General features: G+C 38.6%; 1 protein-coding gene across 11 annotated transcripts in view; it reads left to right on the top strand.

Moving 5' to 3' along the window:
- The window catches only part of ERC1 (ELKS/RAB6-interacting/CAST family member 1), a 287154-nt gene that overhangs the window by 256164 nt on the left and 8256 nt on the right, over nucleotides 1–22734 (top strand). For 9 of the 11 annotated variants that reach the window (XM_061364024.1, XM_061364022.1, XM_061364019.1 and 6 more), the window contains 2 exons: nucleotides 2542–2643; nucleotides 19872–20060. In XM_061364024.1, coding sequence (XP_061220008.1) covers nucleotides 2542–2643; nucleotides 19872–20060 — 291 coding nt within the window. Of the gene's footprint in view, nucleotides 1–2541; nucleotides 2644–4252; nucleotides 4320–19871; nucleotides 20061–22734 lie in introns of those variants that run through there. The other 2 variants (XM_061364027.1, XM_061364028.1) reach the window with 1 other exon arrangement.

Raw genomic sequence — 22734 nt, 5'->3', positions numbered from 1 at the left:
AAAACTCCAGCCTTGATTGCTGTAAAATTAGCTGAAGATGAAAAGCCCAAATACTGAGAATTGCAGCATATTTTAGATCACAACCATCCTGCTGCTGAGAGAGCATCACGAACTAGAAGTTTGCTCAAGGTCTTGTCCAGTCACATTTTCAGTGTCTGGATGTCCTTCAGTGCAAGGATGGCAGCCTCTTGGCAGCCTGTTGTGGTGTTTGATCAGCCTTCTTAGGATAATTTTCCTGATTTTCTGAAATTCTGTTCCAATTTGCATCCATTGTCTCATGTCCTGTCCCCTCCAGGAAGAGTGAGGCTTCATCTTCTCTATTTCCTGCTATCAAGTCATTAAAGAAGCCTCCTGTTTTTTCAGGCTAAACCAACCCAGTTTTCTCAGCCTCTTGTCGTACCTCCTGCCATGTATTAATAGTAGGTTTTTCTACTTGAAGTGACAGAAATATGCAACCTCTTCAATTCCACTTCAGGATTTTCTGTGAGGGATACTGTGCTTTAAATGTTTATATTTTTATATCCTTCTCTTCCTGAATGAGTGTTAACATAGTTTTTTCATGCAGGATAATAAAATGTACTGCCTCTGTCTGAGAAGAGCTACTTTTTCTCTCAGAAAAGTTAATGTGCTATACTAACATTCTGCTGAACTTCTGCTTTTTGACAGATTTTTCTTTCCATATACACACTAAAAGTTGTGTAAGGAGTTATTACTTATTATCAAACCCCAAAATATCCAAAGAAATATGAAATCATTTAAGGTCAGTAGCTCTCATTGCAAAGAAGACATTGTTAAAGAGCCAACCTTAAATATAATAAAATAATAAATATGGAAAAAGCACCTTTATAATAGACTGGCTGTTTAAGTATTAATGCAGCATGCTTCAAGTAGTGATTTATGAATGATGAGTCAGACTTGGAATTCAAAACTTGTTTGACAAAAAGAGCAAACAATATAAAGATTTTGCATGATTAAATTGCTTATTGCTTAAGCTCAATTCATTGTTAGCTTTGTTAAATTAATCCAAGAATAAAATCAAATCCAGATTCAAACCCTGGACCTTCCCTGTAATAATCTGAGTACAGTCAAGTTGAATCTGCATTCTCTAGCCTCAAGGTACTCATTAAAATTAGTTTTCAGTGAGAAACCATGCAGTTATGAAGGGATTGAATCAACAGCTGGCATTTTTACAGTGAGCTTTGAGCTTTCATTTAAGGCATTTAATTTTAGTGCATTGCTGATGATTTAATATGTCTAGCTGTGCATAATTTACTATGTATCATATCTAACATAGGTCTGGCTAGCCTTTTTATTTTTTTGGAATACAAGGATTTCACAAAGCTCAAAATGGGGCTTTGTCTACCTAATGAGCTGGGAAGAGAAATGCTGTCACTCCATTTAGGGTCTGTTCTAGGTGTGAGTGCCCAAGGACAGTGTCACCCAGATAACTTGGAAGTGAAGTATCCAGTGCAGGGCTGGCAGCTCACTTTGCAAGACCCTCAACCCAGCTATTTCATAGTCCTCTCTAGGCTACTCCTAGAGTGTCATTGCTGCCTGAATGGTCTTTGTGATCCATTCTGGGAAGGTGGGACATTTTGCCCAGGCGGATTTCTTTCCTTGTTTGTGTGCATGTGTTTGTAGGCGCTTAGGGACCTCATTTCAGGGTAGTATATTAAAAGGGTTTTGTCTCACACTGTCCTTTGCACACACAATCATGTAGTATGTTTTAATGTTCATTGCAATTCCTTATCTGGAATGGTAATGTTAAGGGAAGGTATTCCATTTATTCTTCCACAATTTATTTTGTATCTTGTGTTTTTTAAAATCATGCATCCTCCAGAACTTAAAATTTCCTGAAAAGCTGAAGAAAAGCTGGGAAACTTGTTTTGTATTTTGTTAATTCTTTGCTTGGCTGTGTGCAGTTTTTGATTTTATAGATTTTTGTTATGGCACCTTTTCTTCCAAAGGCACATGTATTAACTTTTTAACTTCCTCACAGGAAGGCTTTTCTATAAGTATCATTTTTCTGACCAACCTCAGAATTTTCCTACTCTTAGGTATATCAGTTGAAAACTGATTTGCATGTTGAAACTGGATGGATTACTTCACTAATAGCCTACTTTTAGCTTGTTTACTTTTTTTTAACCTGACATAGGGACATCAAACTGATGTTTTCACCAAATTTTTCTCCAGATTGGTGTTTGAACCTTAATTGCAAAGGTCTATAAGAATAAATTAGTTTCTTTGTATGCACATGAACACTACAACTTTTAGGAGGTGCAAGTCAGATGAGCCACTTACTTGCAGAACTAATTTAACCTCAAAGTGAAGCAATTGGAATATGTCTCCCAAGTTTTGCCAGACCTTTACAGTAATACCTAATGATTTCTCTACAGTAGTACCTAGTGACACTGTTTATGTGGTTTATTTTTTTCCATATATGGATTTTGCATATGCAGGATAGCATAAATGCCTTATTCCCTTTAGTCCCTATGAGCACATTAGAAAGTAGACTGATATTATTCTTTTTATTTTTAATAGACTCAGAACCGTATGAAGCTGATGGCTGACAACTATGAGGATGACCACCTCAAATCCTCATCCCGTTCCAACCAAACCAACCACAAACCCTCCCCTGACCAGGTAATGTGTGTCTCTTTTTGGTTTTTAAGTAATTTTTACTAGGAGAGCTGATTATTTTGAGTCATATGTAATTTTCCCTGACATGCTTGCAGTACCCTGGAACAAAAACAGCATTCCAGAGTGCAGTTATAAACCAGAAATGGATGTTACTGTTGTGTCAATTTCACTGAAAACTCCTGAAATGTGAACAAACAGTTCCTAGTACCAAGCTGTTATTAAGTGGGTTGAGATGAACAGACAATGAAAAAGGAGGAAAGAAATGTTACTCTCTTAAAGTGCAAGACAGAAGTCCTGTCTCAAATATTCAGATTTTAGTAACTCAGGTTTACTGCTTGAGTGTGTGGAGTGTCCAGGACTGTTTCTTGTCTTCAGTAGCAGGAAATCATGCTCCAGGATCAGCTTTCTGATCTATGGATTGCATATGAGCAGTTCCCTTCATTTCCCATGAGGAAATCCTGGCCTCTGTGCCAAATGAGCACAGACTGCTCCCTCACAAACTCAGTGGGCCGTGAACTGAAGGAAAATCAATTTACCATCTCCAAGGCAGTGAGGAGCCTCCTGTGTCATTTACAAAGCACAGCCATGTGCTTGATAACTATCAGAGAGATTACCTATCCCGTGGGTAACACAGAAAATGCCAGCCCAATTGCATATCCCATGTTGTAATCTCATCCATTCCAGTTTAATTAAAATATTAGTGATCATTAATCACTGCCTTGACAAAGTGAAGGAATGTTTGGTTCTCCTCTGCCCTCTGGCTTATCTAGAAATTGTTGAGATCTGAGGCAAGGCATCTCACTCTAGACCTTTAAGCACCAACTTAGTGATAGCAGAAATTACGAGTAACATTAAAGGAAAATGGCAAAAAATAATTACGTACTCACCTTACAAAAATAGATCTTTAGAAATCTCATCATGTCTGTCAAAAGACAGTAAGGGGTATATACAAAGAAATGAACAGAAAATTTCTCTTTTCAAAGTGATTTCCTTTTGCATCTTGTTTTAGTACCCTTCTCCACTGTAAATTGACTGGCTTGAATTTTCTGCAGTGCTTTTTGAAAATGTTGGGCTTACGTTCTTCAGGAGAGTGCAGTTGTTAATACTGCAAATTAAATGGCTTTCCTAATCTTAATTTGGTCAAAATGTTAGAATAGCTATTGTTTCTACATTGCAAATCTATAGAGAAATTAAGCCATTTCTAGAATGTAAGTGCAGTAAATACTTGCAAACGCATGCAGCATAGCATGCTTGGATGAAATGAAAATAAAAATAGAATGAAATTAAAAGATAAAATGTCAAGAAAAGATGACATTTAAACATTTAAGGAAATTCTTGCAATGACCTTGCTGGGGAAAGTGATAGGAAGGAGGGTGTGGGAGGAGGGCCCGATTGCACTTTGCCTTTGCAAAGGAGCATTTTAAAAGCTGACAAAACCTACCGGAGAGCAAAGAAAGCTGTATCTCAAGGTGGCTCAGAATATTACATAAGGAATTAAACACTTTGTACTACTATTTATACTTACATATGTGCTTTAAATACTAACCGACTCTTTATTTCATTCCCATGCTGCTCTGGGGCTTTTCTCTCATTGCCACCTCTGCACCCCTAGGATGAGGAGGAGGGTATTTGGGCATAACCAGTCAGATGCTCTTAGTTCAGCCATTTTGTTCAGAACGGTGAGAATCAACTTTTCTTGCCAATAGAAAAGTTTCCAGCAGTCGCTCTCACATCCTACTCCTGTGTGCTTTGTGAAACCTGGTTGTGCTCCTTCCCCCTTGCTCGTGTAGGCTCTGCATGAGCTTGTTTCTCGTGTGTTTATGTGTAGTTTGCAATTTTCTTCTTCTCATCATCGTGTCATTCTTTCATGATGTTATGGGGAGAACTTTCCAGGGCATGTAATTGGGTTTCTATGCAAAGCAGACTCTTAATGTGTACGAGAGAACAGGAAATGTCTCTCATATCATTTATCATTGGCTTCATGGAGGAAATGTTTTCAGTCAGATTCTTTTTCAAAGCAGTTTGCACTGTAGCCAAATCTGTGTATGCTTTTTCGATTCTGGTTAGTAAAGAATTTGCTCAAAGATAATGTTTCTCCTGAAGATAATGTTCCTCCTGAAGGTTTTAAGCATGTTGAGATCTGCTGCCAAGATTGCTGCCATGCATGCTGACCTAACCAGTCACAAACACTTATCAACTCAGAATAGATGACTCTTGATATAGACTGTAACTTTTCTGTAAATTTGAAGACAAAGGGGAATATCCTCTTAACCTTCCCCTCTCCCTTCCATCTCCCTTGCTCTTTTAAAACAAACGGGGAGAAATTGGTAGGTATTTGTCATTTAAAGTACATTTTGTTTCTCTTTTCTGTTGTCAAATTGTCCCCACAATAACCCCCATTTCCAGAAGAGAGGGCAGCACACAAGACAGAGCCCTTTTCCTCGGGCCTGTTCTATTCTTGATATATAGCTACAAAAATAAAACATCAATTATCATGCTACAGTACCTAGGATTCATTTATGCATTGTATTATCAGTCTAAAAGCACAATATTTTTATTTGAATTACTTAATGTATTTTAAGGAATTGAGATGAGATGACCCTATTTTAAAAATTTATGTGAAACTTTTTCTTTCTTCACTTTTAAAGAAAAATATTTCACATGAGTTTTTTCACAGTTTTTCTCAGAATTTGTTTTTTCTGCATCAATTATTTGAAAGAAAGCACTTCTGAAAAATTCTGTGGAAATTTTGGACCCTTGAATTTCTGAAATTACTTTATATTACATTTGTAAAACATTCATGAAAGAATAAGCTGCTCTCTCATCTCTTTGCACTTGCTCAATTAACTGCAGACTTACATGTCTGACTGTATAGATCAAATCCCTCTTTTCAAGTCAACCATCTGAAAAAATTAATCCAACTGTGGCAACGTTAAACTTGAATTTCATGCCTTGGGGTTTGAACTGAGAAAATCTCTTTAGTGGAAAAATTGATAAAGTGCTTCATTAATTTACACTCGCTGTTGATTTCACGTTCTTCTTGGATCACCACTCTTGCAATGGTTGTGTGTTAGTGTATGATGTTAGAAGTTTTAGAGAGAAACGATTGTAAAGATCTGCTGAAGCACAACAATTAAACATGAAAGATCAGGTAAGTAAATGATGAAAAGGAAGAGGACACTCACTGTGAAGGTAGGAATAATTCTGATTTTCATTCTAGAGAAAACATGGAGGTTGTGTAGAAAACACTGATACAAAGATCTTTCTCTTTTCCTTTCTCATCTGCTGATACACTTATGAGTACAACTGTGCTAAGAGTATGGTTTCTCTTAGATTACTGAATTAATGGGCTGTTCACATTAAATACAGCATCTCTCTCCACTTTGTACTTGAGGCATTTTCCTCAGAAAAATGTGTTACAGCATATCCTAGTCAAAATAATGAGGCAGTCAGCATCCTTGCATTACATGGATCCCATCCAAGAATCATGTTAGCCTCAAGACCGTCTTGCTTACATCAACAAGGAAAGTTAAAGGTGGTTGATGACTCCCAAGCCAGTTATTCCAAAAAAAGTACATGTTTTTACCGTGGTTATTCCATGTACATTCAAAAGAAAAAACAAAAAACAAAACACCACCCCCCCCCAAACAGGTCCTTACTCTCTTTGTAAATGCAAAGAAGCTGTAAGTCACGGTTTTAACCTGCATGTATTAAATTAAATGTATATATTGCAATGATAAAAAATTGACTAATAGCATAGGACCTGGTGATAACTGTGTGTTTTAAAGTTGCTGTAGGTCTGAGTAGGTCAGTACTGAAGATAAACTAGACACCATCAGAATATCTACAGTAGCAGACTGTTATTTTTTCTTTATGTTTTGCGGTTTAAGGGTTTTCACCTCCAGCATTCTGGAACTGACTGGATTTAATATTTAATTGCACCAGCTCCGTACATGACAGCATTATCAGATATAACTCCCCTGAAATGGAGCACTGTTTCTAAACATACGCGCCCTTCCTGTAGTTTCAGAAAATGGTAGTTTGCATTTCAGTTTACAGTTCAATGTAAATACCATCTTTCATCCTCAAACAGTCTCTCCTAGCCTTTTATTCTAGGCTCTTTTTCTTGCTGTCTGAATTTCGTATGACTCCTTTTATTCCCCAGATGGAGCTCTATCCTCCTTTATATCCAGTCATATTCCAATGTGTTTTCTTATTAGAATGCCCCTTTGTCTTTCTCAAATGCCAAAGTGGTCTGCCCAATGGCTTAATCAGTTATTATCCACTTTTATCAAAAATAATATGAATTTGCACTTTATGAGTTTTAGTGCATACGAAAGGATATGTGTGGTCGCACATTTACCTTCTTGTAAATATGTACCATGTATTCGCTATGTCAGGTAAAGAAGCAAAGCTTCCATACATGAACTTCCCAAGCTGCTCACTTCAACTGGTTTCCTTGTGAGGAAGTGTGAGTAGTTCAGCAATCTGTTCCACCTCTGCCCATAAGAAATGAGGAGGACTGCTTTCGTTGAATGGGTGTAGTAGGCATAGGATCACAAAAAACTGTTGAAAGAGGAAGAGTGAAAGACATTCAAATTAAAGGACATGGAGAAAAGTGAGGCCACAATAAAAGTGCTAAGGACAAGAACAGAAGAGCAAAACTGAAACTCTCAAGTGCTGAGAGATTTATCCTGGTATGTAATTTATGCATACTGTACGTGCATTTTTCAGTATGCATGCTGTTGCAGAGCATTTTTCTTCCCGTCTTCCATGGCTCTGGCTTGCAGCAGGAGTTGGAGCTAGTAGATGCTGTCACTGGACAAGTTTTTTGAACTCATTCTGTGGAAGCATTTTCTGTTAGCGGTTGCCAGCAAATCCTGAAGTCATATATCTGCCTGCTAAGGAGCAAAACATGGTTTTGCTGTGCTCAGATTCCAGGATCAAAATCTGAAAATTAATTTGATGCTTATTAGAGTAACAGTGGAACGTTCAAAGAGCTAGCATGGAACTGGAGTGCATAAAAATGGGGATCTTTCAAGATGATGAAAATATTGGCAAGTTTCTATTACTGTAAAAATATTGCAAGACAAAAAGCCTCTTATTTGTGACATTTTTCTTTAATACTTGAGCTGGACAAATATTAAACAGAAGCAGAGTATTGTGAGTTGACTGCAAAAGACACTAGCCTAATTTAATGGATCTCTTAAGATTTCAGGGGTGATGCCTGTGGTGAAAAAAGGGGCTAAGTCATAACAAGAAAATATTTGAATCATTTCTAACAGCTGAAAGGCAGTCAATTCAGGTAAATTTCATAGACTCCTTGCCAAACCCAATATAAATTATAATTTGCAGCATCACTGATTACAAGTATGCATCATGTAAAAAAGTCTGCATATTTGATGTTGTAATTTGTCTTTGCCAAGACTTCTTCTGTAGATGAGAATCATCGAAACTGAACTGAAATAGAGAAGAATGTTTTACCAATTCAGGTTTAATTTTTTAACTATAGGGTTTTTTTTTAATCAAGAGCTCATAATATTCTAAAGGTCTCCTTTAATTAATATGTTGTTTCTCAAAACAGTCTCATTCTAAATAGCATTTGTGATTATTAAAGGGCAGTGGAGATTGAATGACATTTCTATATTACATTTATTAGGACGAAGGTATTAAACAGGATTACAGTAAGAATGGTAGAAACAGTTAAACATTACAGAGACGTTGATCTCTCTGTCTAGAAGCAGACATATGAAAAAACCAGCTGAATGCTCAAGATTATAAGCTATATATTTCTAACTTGTATCTGTAAAGCAAGTCTGTCTTGCCTAGGAACGCCTAGGATGAGCATTCACAATTTCCTTTTTGTTGTGGAGGGGGTATTTATTATTCCATTTTACAGCTAAAAGGAAATGCAAAATGAATGGACCCATAGTCAGCCAGCATACATAGCTATTCAAACAGATTTAGAGGACAGTGGCAGAACTAGGTGACAGGCAACAGCCTGAAACACTATAACTACTTTGATGGTAGAGCAAGAGGGATAGAAATAATGACAATGAGGGCAGGACATCTCAGGGTTTAGCTTAATTTTCACCACAGATTTCAAACCCCACGGACTTTTCATGGAGATCAGTACAGAACTTAAAGAGTCCATGCTTTCAGAAGTTTGGGAAAAATATTGGGGGTTTTTTCTACATTATTTGGTGTTTGGATTAATATACTGATTTCTTTTAGCAAAGTAAATATCTTACTCATTTTCAAATGATGGCACAGGCATTCATTCACTAATAAATGTGATCTTTCTCTTGACGAGACGCATTTTATGCTTGCAGCATGTAGAGAGCTTCTCGTCCTTCTGCTACACTTCTTTCAGATTCTCAGTACTGCCACTTATTACACTGTGACCTCATAAGCCTTTTAAAGAAATTTATTTTCAGTATGGTCTTTTTAATTTTGAGATCATGCAGAATGGTCAGAAACACCAAGCTTTTGTGCCTGACTTGTATTACAATGTAATTTACTGGACACGGTACTAGACCACGATTCAGAAGATAAATTCTTTCCTGGCATCGTCTCCAACCACTCACTTGTTCTCTTTCTGCCTGTCTCAAATTCTCTAACTGTAAAATGAGCTGAAGTTTTTGTAAAGTGGAGGTTCTCCTTGGGAAGCATGCTATATAAGTCCTAGGTAACATTATTACACAATAGCTTAAAATAGTGTTGTTACAGAGATACGACGGTGATTCTAATGCCTCATTTTGCATTTGTTCCCAAAATTACGTTAGATGTATAGTTGACTCAATTTATTAACACTTCTGATTTTTCCTTCCCACAAAAGGGAAAATAACCCATATGTTAAACATTTCAAACAGCTGCTAACCCAGCATGCTGAACAGAGCTCTTTAGACCGCTGCCTCCTCTTCTTCATTGTCATGTTTTGTCATCTGAAGGGTCATTTCTTCCCCTTCCTGAAAGGGGAAAAAACTGATTGTGTACTATATAATAATCTGGTCTAATATGTTCATTCCAGTTCTTCATTCCTATGTGTAAAAACACTGTGAAAGAATGTCTTACGCTTTAGAGACATACCCTGTGGAAAACTTTTGGGCATCTCCATAAAATAATCTTAATTTACTTAAACATTATCACTTGGCCTGACTGAGAGATAAGATGCCAGATTTGTTTTGTCATACTGGTGACAGCCAGGCCTCTTCCCTCCCACTTTCCAGATGGGCAACCCTTTAGTAAGAACCCTAATGCAATGCACTCAAATAAGGTGATGTAACTAATTAATTGTGATGAGGGCAGCACTTTGAATACAGTTGTCCGGTTAATCACAGGGACTGCTTTGAATCCATGCTTTTCTGGAGCCCTGCTTATGTGGGTGTCATCGTTAATTATGAAACTGAAAGACTTCTGTGCCGTCAAGTTCAGGCAAGGAAACACAAAGAGTTCATGGACCAACAATTACTGCTGTAAGGAAATATAATTCAAAATCCTGGTTTAGCTATCACACAATTATCTGTTCCTTTCAAGCCTTTTCAACCTTTCATTTTTGCAGAGAGAAACCTTTTCTCCTTTGGCTCTCTGAATAATGGAGAGCTTTTTGTGACCTTCTCACTTTAGTGTAAGTAAAAATCCTGTTATGGTGGAGTGAGCTACTTAAGTGATCCTTAGTATTTCGTTTTATAATTAATCTACCATTCCAATTTTGAAATCATGCCTTCCCACCTTCTCTCTTATTCTATACCCATACTGATATGTAATCTTTTACCCAGTAAGCACTGCTAGACTGGGATGGCCCAGCCTGGAGAAGAATGCTATCCTTAAAATTACGTCAACTTCTGTTTCTGGTCCTTTTCCTGTATCTGGGAACAGTTCTTTTGCTAGCTTTTCGGGTTTTTTTATTTTTGGTTGTTTCTTTTTTTAAAACAACTCCACTATTATTTTGTTATCTTAATAACTATTTTATCTTTGAAGAATACATTCGCTGTCCAAGAATGTTATATCTACAAGCACGAATGAATTGATCTTGATACACTGTTCATCTTCTTTCTGATCCCAGAATGATAAGACTAAGATTTCCAGATGGAATTTTGTAATCTGCAGCTCTGGGATGCATTAAGCACTTGCAACAGAGGTGTAACTGGGTTGTATCACTGTCTTCCTATTATTCTTACAGATCAAAGAAGATCACAAGTAGATACTTATATTCTAAAACATTCAAAACAGATGGCTGGTTTCTTTTTGTAGGGGTTTGTGCTTTTCAGCAAAACAATTGCAAAAAGGCCATCATTCATTTCTACCAAATGAGATTATTCCAGGTCTGTGTCTTATTTTCTTCTTTGATTTGCAGCTGAATATGATCTTCTTCTAGTGGCTTGGTCTTTGTAGCAAGTAGGAATTCTGTACTCAGTTTTGTTTCTGACAGTTTCAGGAGATTTGTTGCTTACAGCTTGTGTGATAGTCTCCACTATCTCCCAATTATTCTGCCATTTAAATTCTTACAGCACTCTTCCACACCCAGAATGCAGTCCTGCAAGGCCAGAAGCTTCTGCGAACTATGGATATGCTGTTGGCAACACAAAGGAGAGGGGAGCTGAGCCCTGGCACTCACTCATAAGCAGGATAGAGCCAGAAGAGGAATAGCTGCAGCCAGGCTGGCGGTGTTGCTGCCAGCACCTTTTAGTTGTCAGTTAGGAGGAAAGAAACTGAGGGAGAGCAGAGATGAACAATATTAAAGAAAGAATCAAGCCCAAACCTGCTTTCCAACATATTAACTATGAAAATAAGCTCAAGAGAAATATGACTAAAATAAAAACTGATAAGGGCATGTAGCCAATCTAGATGCTGTATTTTCCTGGCTGGTAGAGTTCATAATTTCTGGTGGAGATGTCAGGATTTACAGTTCAAACTCATAGTAGGCTCACCATGGGCGGTCCAGCTACATTTGATTGTTTAATGCAACATATAGATAAGAATTACTCTACATCTGTATAAATAGATGTGTTTCTTAATCGGATTTTGCGTTTGAATGTAGAGCAAACAAGTCTAAAAAGAATTCCTAAAGACACATAAACCAGGTGTTTAGTGGCTTCATGTAGCTTTGCTGTGAAAGTTTCATGTAGCAGGTAGAGAGCTGGAACAGCAGAATGAAAACAGCGTTAGAGAGGAAAGAGACAAAGATTCCTATCACCTGCAGACAGGGAGGTTATAGTTCATCTGAACAGGAAAAGCACTGATTGTGTTCTCTGGTAGACTACTTAAGAAATACCTTCTGTTTTCTATTAGCAATGGAACAGACGGCAGGGAGACAGAAGAATGCAGTCACTGATACATAAGCATTCCCATGGACACACTCTCCCAGTATATGTGCTGCGATGTTCTGCTTTCAAACAAAAGCATATTAGCCACTGTTTCCTTTTATCCTTTGTAATAGGAAGGAGCAATAGACAAAATACAGTACAGCAAGGAATGTGTGTGCTTTCTTGTTCGCTGTTGTATAGATAACAAGTGCTAGAAAGCTTGAATCAATTAAAAATATAAACAGGTTGGTTTTGCTTATTCTTAAGCTGCTGTGTTCTTGTAGAGAAGGAATCAATATAAAATCTAGTGAATTCTTTGAAATCAAGGCTTGCCTGGTTATACCTTCAAAAGTTTGATCAGGAGGTTGCTATTTAAATCCATAGTACAAGCTGCAGACAGTTGTTAAACTATTTTCATTTGCTGTACTTTTTTTTCCTTGACGATACTCTAGTTGTCAATATCATACATTTGACTACCCAGTTTCACAGCTTTCTGTGATTTAATTTATTATTCAAAATTTTAACCTGATAACTAACACAACTCCCCGAAATTAAATTCTCAAATGAAGGAGATTTTAATGTATTGAAGTGGAAGATTTTAAATTCTCTGTAGATCTCACCTTACTTTGCCCATTCTGTTTTGCTCCAGAACTAAGCTGCTGGGTTGCTGCATTCCCAAGCAATTGTGAGGACAAAAGAAAACTTTGACAAGTAAAACAGCATTTCAATTTGTATGTTCTGATCTCATCTTGCAGTTAAGCTACAGGTTTCTGTCCTCTGCCTCAGCTAGGAAAGAGGCATATGGACTGTTAGAGAAGAAAGGGGTGCCATATGTGCACAGTGCTATTAGTTATATTTAAGGGTGAGGGTTTGGATAAATACTCTTGGTTTTGAAAGTGGGGGATCAATGAAACAGGTAAAATTCAAGCTGTGTGTAGACAGCACCTTCAGCTGTGCTAAGGTAGCTCATTGTGAGCATTTGTATTCCCCTATGGTCCTGTTATGAAGCTTCTCACAGTCACACCAGTGTATTCAGTTGTGATCTACAGCAGTCCCTGCTATTCCGCACATGGTTCCCCACAAGCTTTTGCTCCGCAGCCCATGTAAGCAAAAGTTTCAGTGTCATGAAAAAGCACTTCTGCATTTGTTATGCATAAAAATATTTTGTAGCTATTTGCTCATTTAAGAATCCTACCAACCTGCTGCAATTCTTTGCTTCACCTACATTGTAGGGAAAAGATTTTATTTAGACAGGGGCAGCTAATGAGAAAACTACTTTCACTGTTTTGTGTTTTCTTTTTTTTCTGGTCTGGATTTTCCCAAGGTGAAGAGGGTGAACTCTGGAAATCATTAATCCATGGGATTTGTTCATGGTGTATAAAAATTTCAAAAATAATTTGCTATATAAAAATGATTTCCTAATTGATCCTGTCAGAAATGAGCTGAGTAAGACAGTTCTGTCAAAATAGCCAGAATCTCTTTCAGCTTGTCACGCATGTTGTTTTGGTTTGGTTTGGTTTATGAGGAGAAAATGATGAAGGTTAGGTTTAAATCCATTTTTTTGTCTTTAAAACAAACCTAAAGAAAACTGAGCCTGTCCCTGAGCTTTTGTGTTGTGATCTTCGGAAGAAACCTAGTATCTCTGTGCAGCAGTGAACTGAGCTGAACTGAACTGAGGTCAGGCTGTGTCTTTTTGAGCACTTTCTTCTGTTTCCATTTAAAATAATGAAGGGAAGACATCAGTGATAAATTGTTCTGAATTTGGGAAAGCTTTGCATTTTCTGAGCCAAATTCATGCCTCATAAAACTCCATTGCATTCAATAGTTACAAGATGATTGTAGTTGAACCCTTGAGTTTGTTGCCAAACACAAATGGTCTGAGTAAGAAGGCGTAATTCAATTTGCCATGTAGATACTTCCAGACTATATCATTCGGTATCTTAGTTTATTTCCATATCTCCCATATAAGATATTTTGCTATATAGGCAAAATTTTCTTGTCTGGTAATATCCATAACAAAACCCAGATACAGGGAAACATCCAAGGACCCACTGTGATCCACTCCATCTTTTGTTAGATTTGTCAGGTCCTCCTTGGAATAATTTCTTTTAAACAAACGTATGTATTTACCCAGACTTTGAGCCCATCTTCTTCTGTTTAATGGTAGTTTGGGAAGTAAGTTTTGCTGGGTAGCATAGTTGCATCTGTATGTAACAAAGTTTAAACAATTTACCATGCTCACATGAAAAATCTGACTGATAAGAGATAAAGGGCAACCTCCTTTTAACTGATTTGCCAAGTGTATTTGTTATGTACAGGCTGAAGTTTTGAGGGGGTCGTTGGGGGTATTTTGGGTTTTGGTTTGGGGGTGGGGGTGGTCAGAATTCCTTAGTTTTTTGCCTTTGCAGAATCTACAAAGAAAACTCAAGGTCCGTAGACCACGCTGTCAAGCTAGAGCATTCATCAGTTAGTTAATTCCTTGGAAACTTTCAGATTCATTCAATCTACAGTTCTTTGTAACACTTTTGATACAAAAACAATGAAATTTTGACCCCATATTATTTACTTTGACCCCAAGATTACTCTGTAATTCTATTTTATTTTTTTCTCAACACAGCTGTTCTTCCAGCGATTTTACTCAAATTTTTAAAGGTTTATGGCTAAGTTGAGAAAAAAATACTAAATTATTTGATTGCAAAATGAAGAGCACTTATCTGCATTACTCTGCTTTTTAGTGTTCTGTAACGAAAATATAAAAGTGGCATATGTGCAAGCAAGATAGTCAAGCATAATAGGGGAGCATGACAGCAGTCATGCTAGTGCCAAGTATACATAAGGCTCTTTGTATGTCATTTTCTCCTTTTTTCTTTTCTTTGCTTGCTGGTATGTATCTGTAAGAAAAGCATTGCTGCTGTTGATCAGTGATCAACATGCATGTTGATGCATGGTTCTGCTAAGTGAGGCAAGTTGTGTAAGGAGATAACTTTTACAGGACCAGCTGGTGCAGCTGGAAAAACAGACAAGCTTTTAGGGGTGCTTGTAAGACTTTCTTCAACATGGGAGCTGCAAGTTTATTGCTAAGTAGACATTTAGAAGGTATTCTCTGAAATTACTAAAGTTAATTACTTAGTTCCGCAAAAGAAAAGTGGTTGCTTCATTCAGAGAAGGGAACATTAGCAGGGAGAAAGATGACCAGGTCATTAGCCCTTCTGCCTGCAGAACCCATAATTTAAAGCTGGTGGTTGTTGTGAATGAGTCATGTTACACATCGATTAAAACCATACTTTATGCCACAGATGTCTATGGGTAGTCAATATCACATTTATTTTGGATCAACACTGCTGCACTTATACCATCCATTCACTGGTTTTCTTCTTCATATAGCCACATACCTGTTTATGCATGTATACATTAGGCACTGCTTAGACAAACTTTTAGACACTAGTCTTTGTGTGGTAGGTGTATTCATCTTTCACAGTAAAACTGACCAAACATTTAGATAGGTCTCTCCAACCACATTCAGTTACAAATACCTTTTCTTAGCCATGCAGCATATATATGCATATTTCAATGCAGACTCCTATAATAAAAAACTTTTAAATGCAGTAACTCGTAGTTCAGCTGACCATTGTACAGCAACAGCAGAACTACCACTGAAGAAGCAGGATTAGTTTCGTTCTAAAGCATTTTTTTGCCTCAGTGACTTGTGCAACTACACTTAGATTTACATCTGTCATACTCAGAGTTTAAAAAACAAACAAAAAAAAATCTGTGAAATCTCAAGAAAACTGAACATGCTGTTTTCAAGTTGAATTTGTTTTAGAATATGTTCCCAAAAGTCTTTATCAGTTGGTAGAGATGGTTTGGATTTATATCAGAGATTTTTCAAGCTTTTAATGTTTCTGCTTCAGAGTTGTAGTGATTGCTTTTTTTAGCAAAACACATTGTCAAACTTAGCTGGCCATTAACAATATTCTGAACTTGAGGGTACATTAAGCAGACTTCATTCCATGCATTGATGAGGATGGCCTAGACCTATCGGGGCAATTAATGAATCAGAGCTGCTTTAGAAAGATATTCCTGGGTTTGGTCTGTATACTCATTGTTTTCCTAGAAGGCTCCACAGCTCTGCACTGATCATGAGAACCCTATGTGGTTTATGAGTCCAGCACTGCCCTGCCTTTCCACTTAGCAAATGCTCTTACACCCTCTTGAGATAAGGCAGTGGCAGCTCAGCTGTGTGGGAAGCACAGTGCCTCTTGCTAAGTGGCTAGTTCAAATTAGATATGGCAGGAACGCAGATATAAGGGCATTTCCTACTTGACTGGCAGGGTTTAATGGATCCCAAGTGAGAGGAATGATTGCTCTGCGAACAGCTTTGGGAGGGCTGCTAGTTAAGAACTTTCACACGCCTCATTTGGCATGTTTCCAGCCTGAGGTAAGGGGGAAGGGTAGAGAAGGAATGTGCTGTTGTATGAATATCTTCCATTATTACTTGCTAGGTAGCTTTGCTTTCTCTGTCAAGGAGGGTTTCTGTTCACAAATAGCCAGGAAGTTGGCAAGTCAGATTCTTTTCAGACTGAAATCTGCACATCTGAGTGATATTTAATAGACTGCAGTACCTGAAAAGAAAACAAGGCAGCTACTACATTGATTGGACAGGTAGTTATTAGACATTGACTACTTAATTTAACACACTTTTATAAAACAGTATTTTTTTAAGATGTGATATTCCATCACTCTACCCTCTGTGGGCAAACTGAATAGTAAGTAACTGGCGTAAACATTGCGAGTTCAGCAAACAACCAAAGCTGAGGGATGCAATTGGCTAAAAACAGTTGTGCTTGATGATAGAAGTGAGATATAAATGTCCCTTCCTGTTGCTCTGTGTACAGGAGAGTGGAGTATTCTGCCCTGCTGCAGTTTGCAGTCTTGATACATCAAACCATTATTTTTATATGTGTTTCTGTCTGCAAACAGGTGTTGCCCCAAGGCTGCGCATAGCAGTACGGTTATAATAAAGCACGTGAGCTCACTCTCTCCTTGCTATAATAAAGCACATGAGCTCACTCTCTACAGCTGCCTTGTCGCTGTGGCTGTGGCTTTTCGTAACTGCTGCCAACCTGATGTTCTGATGTAGGCTGCTGAGTGCAGCTGTGCTCTGCAGGACAAGGAGCCTGACATTAGTTAGCTGCTTAGCCATGGCTCTCATATACTCTCACTCTACAGAAATTAATCCATGTAGAACAGTGTTAGAATCAGAATAAGTCATCCTTGACAGCCTTATTAAAAGGGGTCAAAGCCAGAGTCTTTGTTGAAAGTAGTGCCAGCACCCTGTTTCTGTTGACTCAGAGATTATCTCACTCCTTATTCATTAGCAAGGTCAGAGGTGCCCTATTGAAAAGATATCCACAGCCCACTAACAAACAGCAGGTGCAGCCCCTGCCTGGGAACACATCAAGTTGCTAGTATTGCAGTAAGGCTTTCCAGCTCTCCTAGCTGGTGCACATCAGTGCCTGTAGCTTCAGCACATCATGTTATGGAATGGAGGCACTAAGCCAAATTCTCCCATAATTTTTCATCAGCTGCAAACCTTAAGAGTGTTTTATTACTGCAGTTTTGAATATATGCTCACAAACACCTAGAACAATATAAAGCAGTATTCTTGTGGGGTAGGCATTGTGAGGGATTTCCAGTATCACAGTATCACAGTATGCTAGAGATTGGAAGGGACCTCAAAAGATCATCTAGTCCAATCCCCCTGCTGGAGCAGGAACACCTAGATAAGGTTACACAGGAACGTGTCCAGGCGGGTTTTGAATGTCTCCAGAGAAGGAGACTCCACAACCTCCCTGGGCAGCCTGTTCCAGTGTTCCGTCACCCTCACTGAGAAGAAGTTTCTTCTCAAGTTTAAGTGGAACCTCTTGTGTTCCAGTTTGTACCCATTACCCCTTGTCCTATCATTGTTTGCCACTGAGAAGAGCCTGGCTCCATCCTCGTGACACTCCCCCTTTATATATTTATATACACTAATAAGGTCACCCCTCAGTCTCCTCTTCTCCAAACTATAGAGACCCAGCTCCCTCAGTCTTTCCTCATAAGGGAGATGCTCCACTCCCTTAATCATCTTAGTTGCCCTGCACTGGACTCTCTCCAGCAGGTCCCTGTCCTTCTTAAACTGAGGGGCCCAGAACTGGACACAATATTCCAGATGAGGTCTCACCAGGGCTGAGTAGAGGGGAAGGAGAACCTCTCTCGACCTACTAACCACCCCCCTTCTAATACACCCCAGGATGCCATTGGCCTTCTTGGCCACAAGGGCACAGTGTCGGCTCATGGTCACCCTGTCGTCCACCAGGACCCCCAGGTCCCTCTCCCCTACACTGCTCTCTAACAGGTCGTTCCCCAACCTATACTGGAACCTGGGGTTGTTCCTGCCCAGATGCAGGACTCTACACTTTCCCTTGTTATATTTCATCAAGTTATTCCCCGCCCAACTCTCCAGCCTGTCCAGGTCTCGCTGGATGGCAGCACAGCCTTCTGGCGTGTCGGCCACCCCTCCCAGCTTAGTGTCATCAGCAAACTTGCTGATAGTACACTCAATTCCCTCATCTAAATCGTTGATGAATATATTAAATAATACTGGTCCCAGTACCGACCCTTGAGGCACTCCACTAGATACAGGCCTCCAACTAGACTCCGCCCCATAGACTACAACTCTCTGGCTTCTCTCCTTCAGCCAGTTCACAGTCCACCTCACTACCCGATCATCCAGACCACACTTCCTCAATTTAGCTGCAAGGATGCTGTGGGAGACCGTGTCAAACGCTTTGCTGAAGTCAAGATAGACCACATCCACCACTCTACCATCATCCATCCACCGTGTTATTTCCTCATAAAAGGCTATAAGATTGGTCAAGCATGACTTCCCCTTCGTGAAGCCATGTTGACTGCCCCTCATAACCCTCTTACCCTTGATATGCCTTAAGATGGCACCAAGGATAAGGTGTTCCATCACTTTCCCAGGGATGGAGGTGAGGCTGACTGGTCTATAGTTACCCGGGTCAAAGTATGTATTTATGCACTTCAGCTCTGTATTTTTGTACAGCAAATGGAAAGTAGCTCTTCAGATACTTTGAATGGGAATTCTATGACTCCAGTTTGGATTGCATTGGGGAACAAGGTTTAGATTCAGTTTAGGTTAAGTATAATAAAATAATATAGTATGTATTAAAGTCCTTTGATTTAATTTTTTTAGTCTGTGGTATAGAATCTGACTTGCATAATAAATGGAAGTCATTGCCTTTTTCAAAACTGTAGAAGACTATCTCGTAACTATAGAAAATACAGAAAACTGTATCTTAAGTTTCTGTTGAAGATATGTCTCTATCCAGTTTCTACAGCAGAGATACACTCATCTTAAGAACAAACATCTTGGCATCTGAAACTATTCTCTTTAGAATGTGTTTATTGCATACTTAAGTTACAATTAAATGTTTGTTGGCAAAATGAATTAAATCGACATTGCCGTTGCCTTAGCTGTGGACAGACACCTTTTACCAGAAAAAATAATTTTCTGAAAGCAGGGAGTTGAAATAGTTGACTGAAGCATTGCTGGACAATCAGTAGAGTTAATGCATGCAATTTAACACTCTCATTTTTCACCTATATCATCATTATTTCCTGTGTTAGTCAGGCAACTATCATCACCATGTCCCCTTCCCTTAGTGTAGTTGGTTTCTTTCTGCTTCAGCTGGATGGTTGCTGGGTTATGGGATAGAAGTACTTGGGGGGAGAGAAGAGAGACAGTGTGTGGGTTTCCTCCAGCATGGAGCTGAACAAGGTTGTAACTTAGAGGTTGATCTTTGCCTTGACCGCTGCTTAGGTCTCAGGCTGTTCCTCATTATCTCTGTTCTCTTATTTCAGATAATTCAGCCCCTCTTAGAACTTGATCAGAATCGCAGCAAGTTGAAGTTGTACATTGGACATCTGACAGCCCTCTGCCATGACCGTGACCCCCTGATTCTACGTGGTCTCACCCCACCTGCTTCCTACCACCTGGATGATGACCGGGCAGCTTGGGAGAAAGAGCTGCAGAAGATGACCCAGGAGCAGGTGAGTTTGTGATCTGAATCTCTGAACAAGGGCTGGAATGTTGACATAGGTCTTACTGACGTGCCACACCAAAATGTTGGGGAGCCATTCTGTAAGTGGGGAAAATAGGCAGCAGAAATCCACTCTTCAACTGACAGAAGGAGTCGTTAATTTTTTGAATCATTGCCATTTAATATTTATTAGAGAATTTCTTCTTTTATATCTATGGGATGCCATGCATCTACACACTCAAGTAAATCAAAGATTTGGACGCAGTGTACTAGATGCAATACACCCATGCTTATGTACACAAAGAGAGTGATTTCAGCAGTCCAGGAGTGTATTTCCAGGAGTTCTGGAATACTGATGGGTTTTAATAACAGCTTTTCTGATGAAGTCTCTACAGAAACTGTCAATCTAGTTGTAATTCAGCTACTGGAATAATCTGCCTTTCTCCCAGCCCTGGTGGTGTCTTGCCCTTTTAAATCCCTGCAATGGCAGTAAATGTGACTGATTTTGTGGGTTTGACCCTGATTTTGAATTATAATGCCAATTCTTTCAGTAATTTGTCACTTTCATATGTCTATACCAAACTCTATCCAGTATGCACACGAACTAGTGTAAGGCCCATATAGTTCAAAGTGGATCTGTGGGCCAGTGAACACTATCTTGAGACTATCCTGAACATTTCATCTCTGGTTTTCTTCCTTTGTAGTGTTTAAGCTCACTTCCACTTTCAACTCAAGGCTGAATTTTGATCCAAAAATTGGAGAGAGCAGCTTAGCAGCTAAAATTACATGAAGCCAACAAAAGCATGTCTAGCAATTCAGAAAGAAAATCATACCTCTGGAGATAAATATGCCTGTTACAGGGCCTAGGTGATCTCTGGATTAACAGGATAGCTGATATCTGTCTTAGTACCTGTCTCCATATATTTATTTGATTCATCTTGTGCTGCATGCCTCGCTCAGTATCTATATTCACATCTATAGGCCTGACACATTTCTTTTTGCAGCAGAGCCTGGTAACTTCAATGAACCCAGAGTCAGCATTGTATTTACCTCTTGGGTTCTGTAGTCGCTGATACAGGATTAAAGGTTTATCAGATACTTGGATATCCCTGAAATAAATTGACTAGTTTGTAATAGCTGTGATGGTCTTTGAATTTAAGCAGGATATGTAGGGTAGGTGGTATCTTCTATTTAATCAAGAGATGCTGGCAGAGAAAATAGAGGTGGTTTTCTTTGGCAAGTTCTTCTGAAGAGATAGTCAGCCCCAAGCAGCATGTGTACTGGTCTAATGAAAGATACTATTTCTCGTTCAAACTTTGCTAATCCATTAGCAACATTTATTAGTTACACAGTAAAGAAGGTATTTAAGTATAAATTGTGGGGAAAAGAATTATCTAAATTGTCCTGGAGAAGATAAAAACTGCATTTTTCTATCCTCTCTCATTATTGTCTTAATTTTGCATTGCTATCACCACAGTTGTTTAAAGTTACTACACCATTTGTGATTCCCATGCAAAACTAACACCCACTAAAATAAAATGTAGCAGTCTCTGCTGCTTTCCCATACTCACTTAGACTGTATTTAACAGGCTTCAGTTGAAAAACACACAACAATGATATATTTCAATTTACTACGCAGATTTTTCATGTCAGTTGTGGAGCTTTTCTGTTTCTGCCTGCAGAATTTCCTCTGTGCTTCAAGTATTCCCATGGGGGGTGGGAATCAGTTCTCCAGATTCACAGAAACCCATCACAGAATACCCATTTTGCATCTTTGGAATTTTAATGAGTTTTGTAAATTACTTCAAATCCGATGCATGAAATTCACTCCTGTCCCTTCTAATATGATCTTCTATAGATAATGCTTCACAAGCCTCAGTGGGAAAAAATTAATCCTCTTGAATGTTAAGAAGTGCTAACATGATTAGGGAGGATACATTTAACCCAACACCAATAATATTTAAGAATAATGCCAATGTATCCACTTCTTACCAATGAGATAATTTTGTTTGGGTTTTTTTATAAATAGTGGAGAATTCATTTTCATACTGCTGCTTTTGGAGCTGCAATTTCCCAGTGCAGCAACTTTTATTGGCTAAGGATGGTCCTGCTATATTTCATCATAGCCAATATACCCTGTAGGTCTCTCATACCTGCCAGGGAGACTCAGATACAAATAGTTTTCTGTGACTTCTTCTGGTAGGTAAAACTACTATGTGAAGTAGATTTAAGCTTCTCATTCTTCCAGCACATCTACAGTGCCCCACAGAAACTAATGTGCAAGTCATTGTTGAAAAGCATTGCCAGCATCAACACCGTGGTTCTAATGGGAATTTGTTGCCACATAAAGAACTTTGTAGACTATCAAAGTTTGACTGATAATTGGTACCTTTCATGTATAATAGTTTCTTTATGCTACCATTAAGCTCAGCTATAGTCCTAAATGACTTCAATTTATTTTAATCAAAATATGGGGCCAAAATGCTATATCATTCTTAGTTGGCATTTAATCAAAGACATTTCATAAAGCTGACTTACTGTAGTAAAATTTTGGTCCATTTCTAATGAAGGCCTGAAGCCAGTACTTTATGAGTATATGTTATGTCAGAACCTAATCTAAACAAGTATACTAGGCTAAGTAGCAGACAAACTGTAAGGAATCTGCAGTGCTTGGAACCATGTAA

This window comes from Neopsephotus bourkii, unplaced genomic scaffold (assembly GCF_033783945.1).
Source record: "Neopsephotus bourkii isolate Nb327-2 ecotype Australia unplaced genomic scaffold, CSIRO-AGI_Nbou_v1 NB_1183, whole genome shotgun sequence".
Classification (NCBI taxonomy): Eukaryota; Metazoa; Chordata; class Aves; order Psittaciformes; family Psittacidae; genus Neopsephotus; species Neopsephotus bourkii.
The sequence above is the reverse complement of the archived record's forward strand: the minus strand, read 5'-3'. Positions and strand labels throughout refer to the sequence as shown.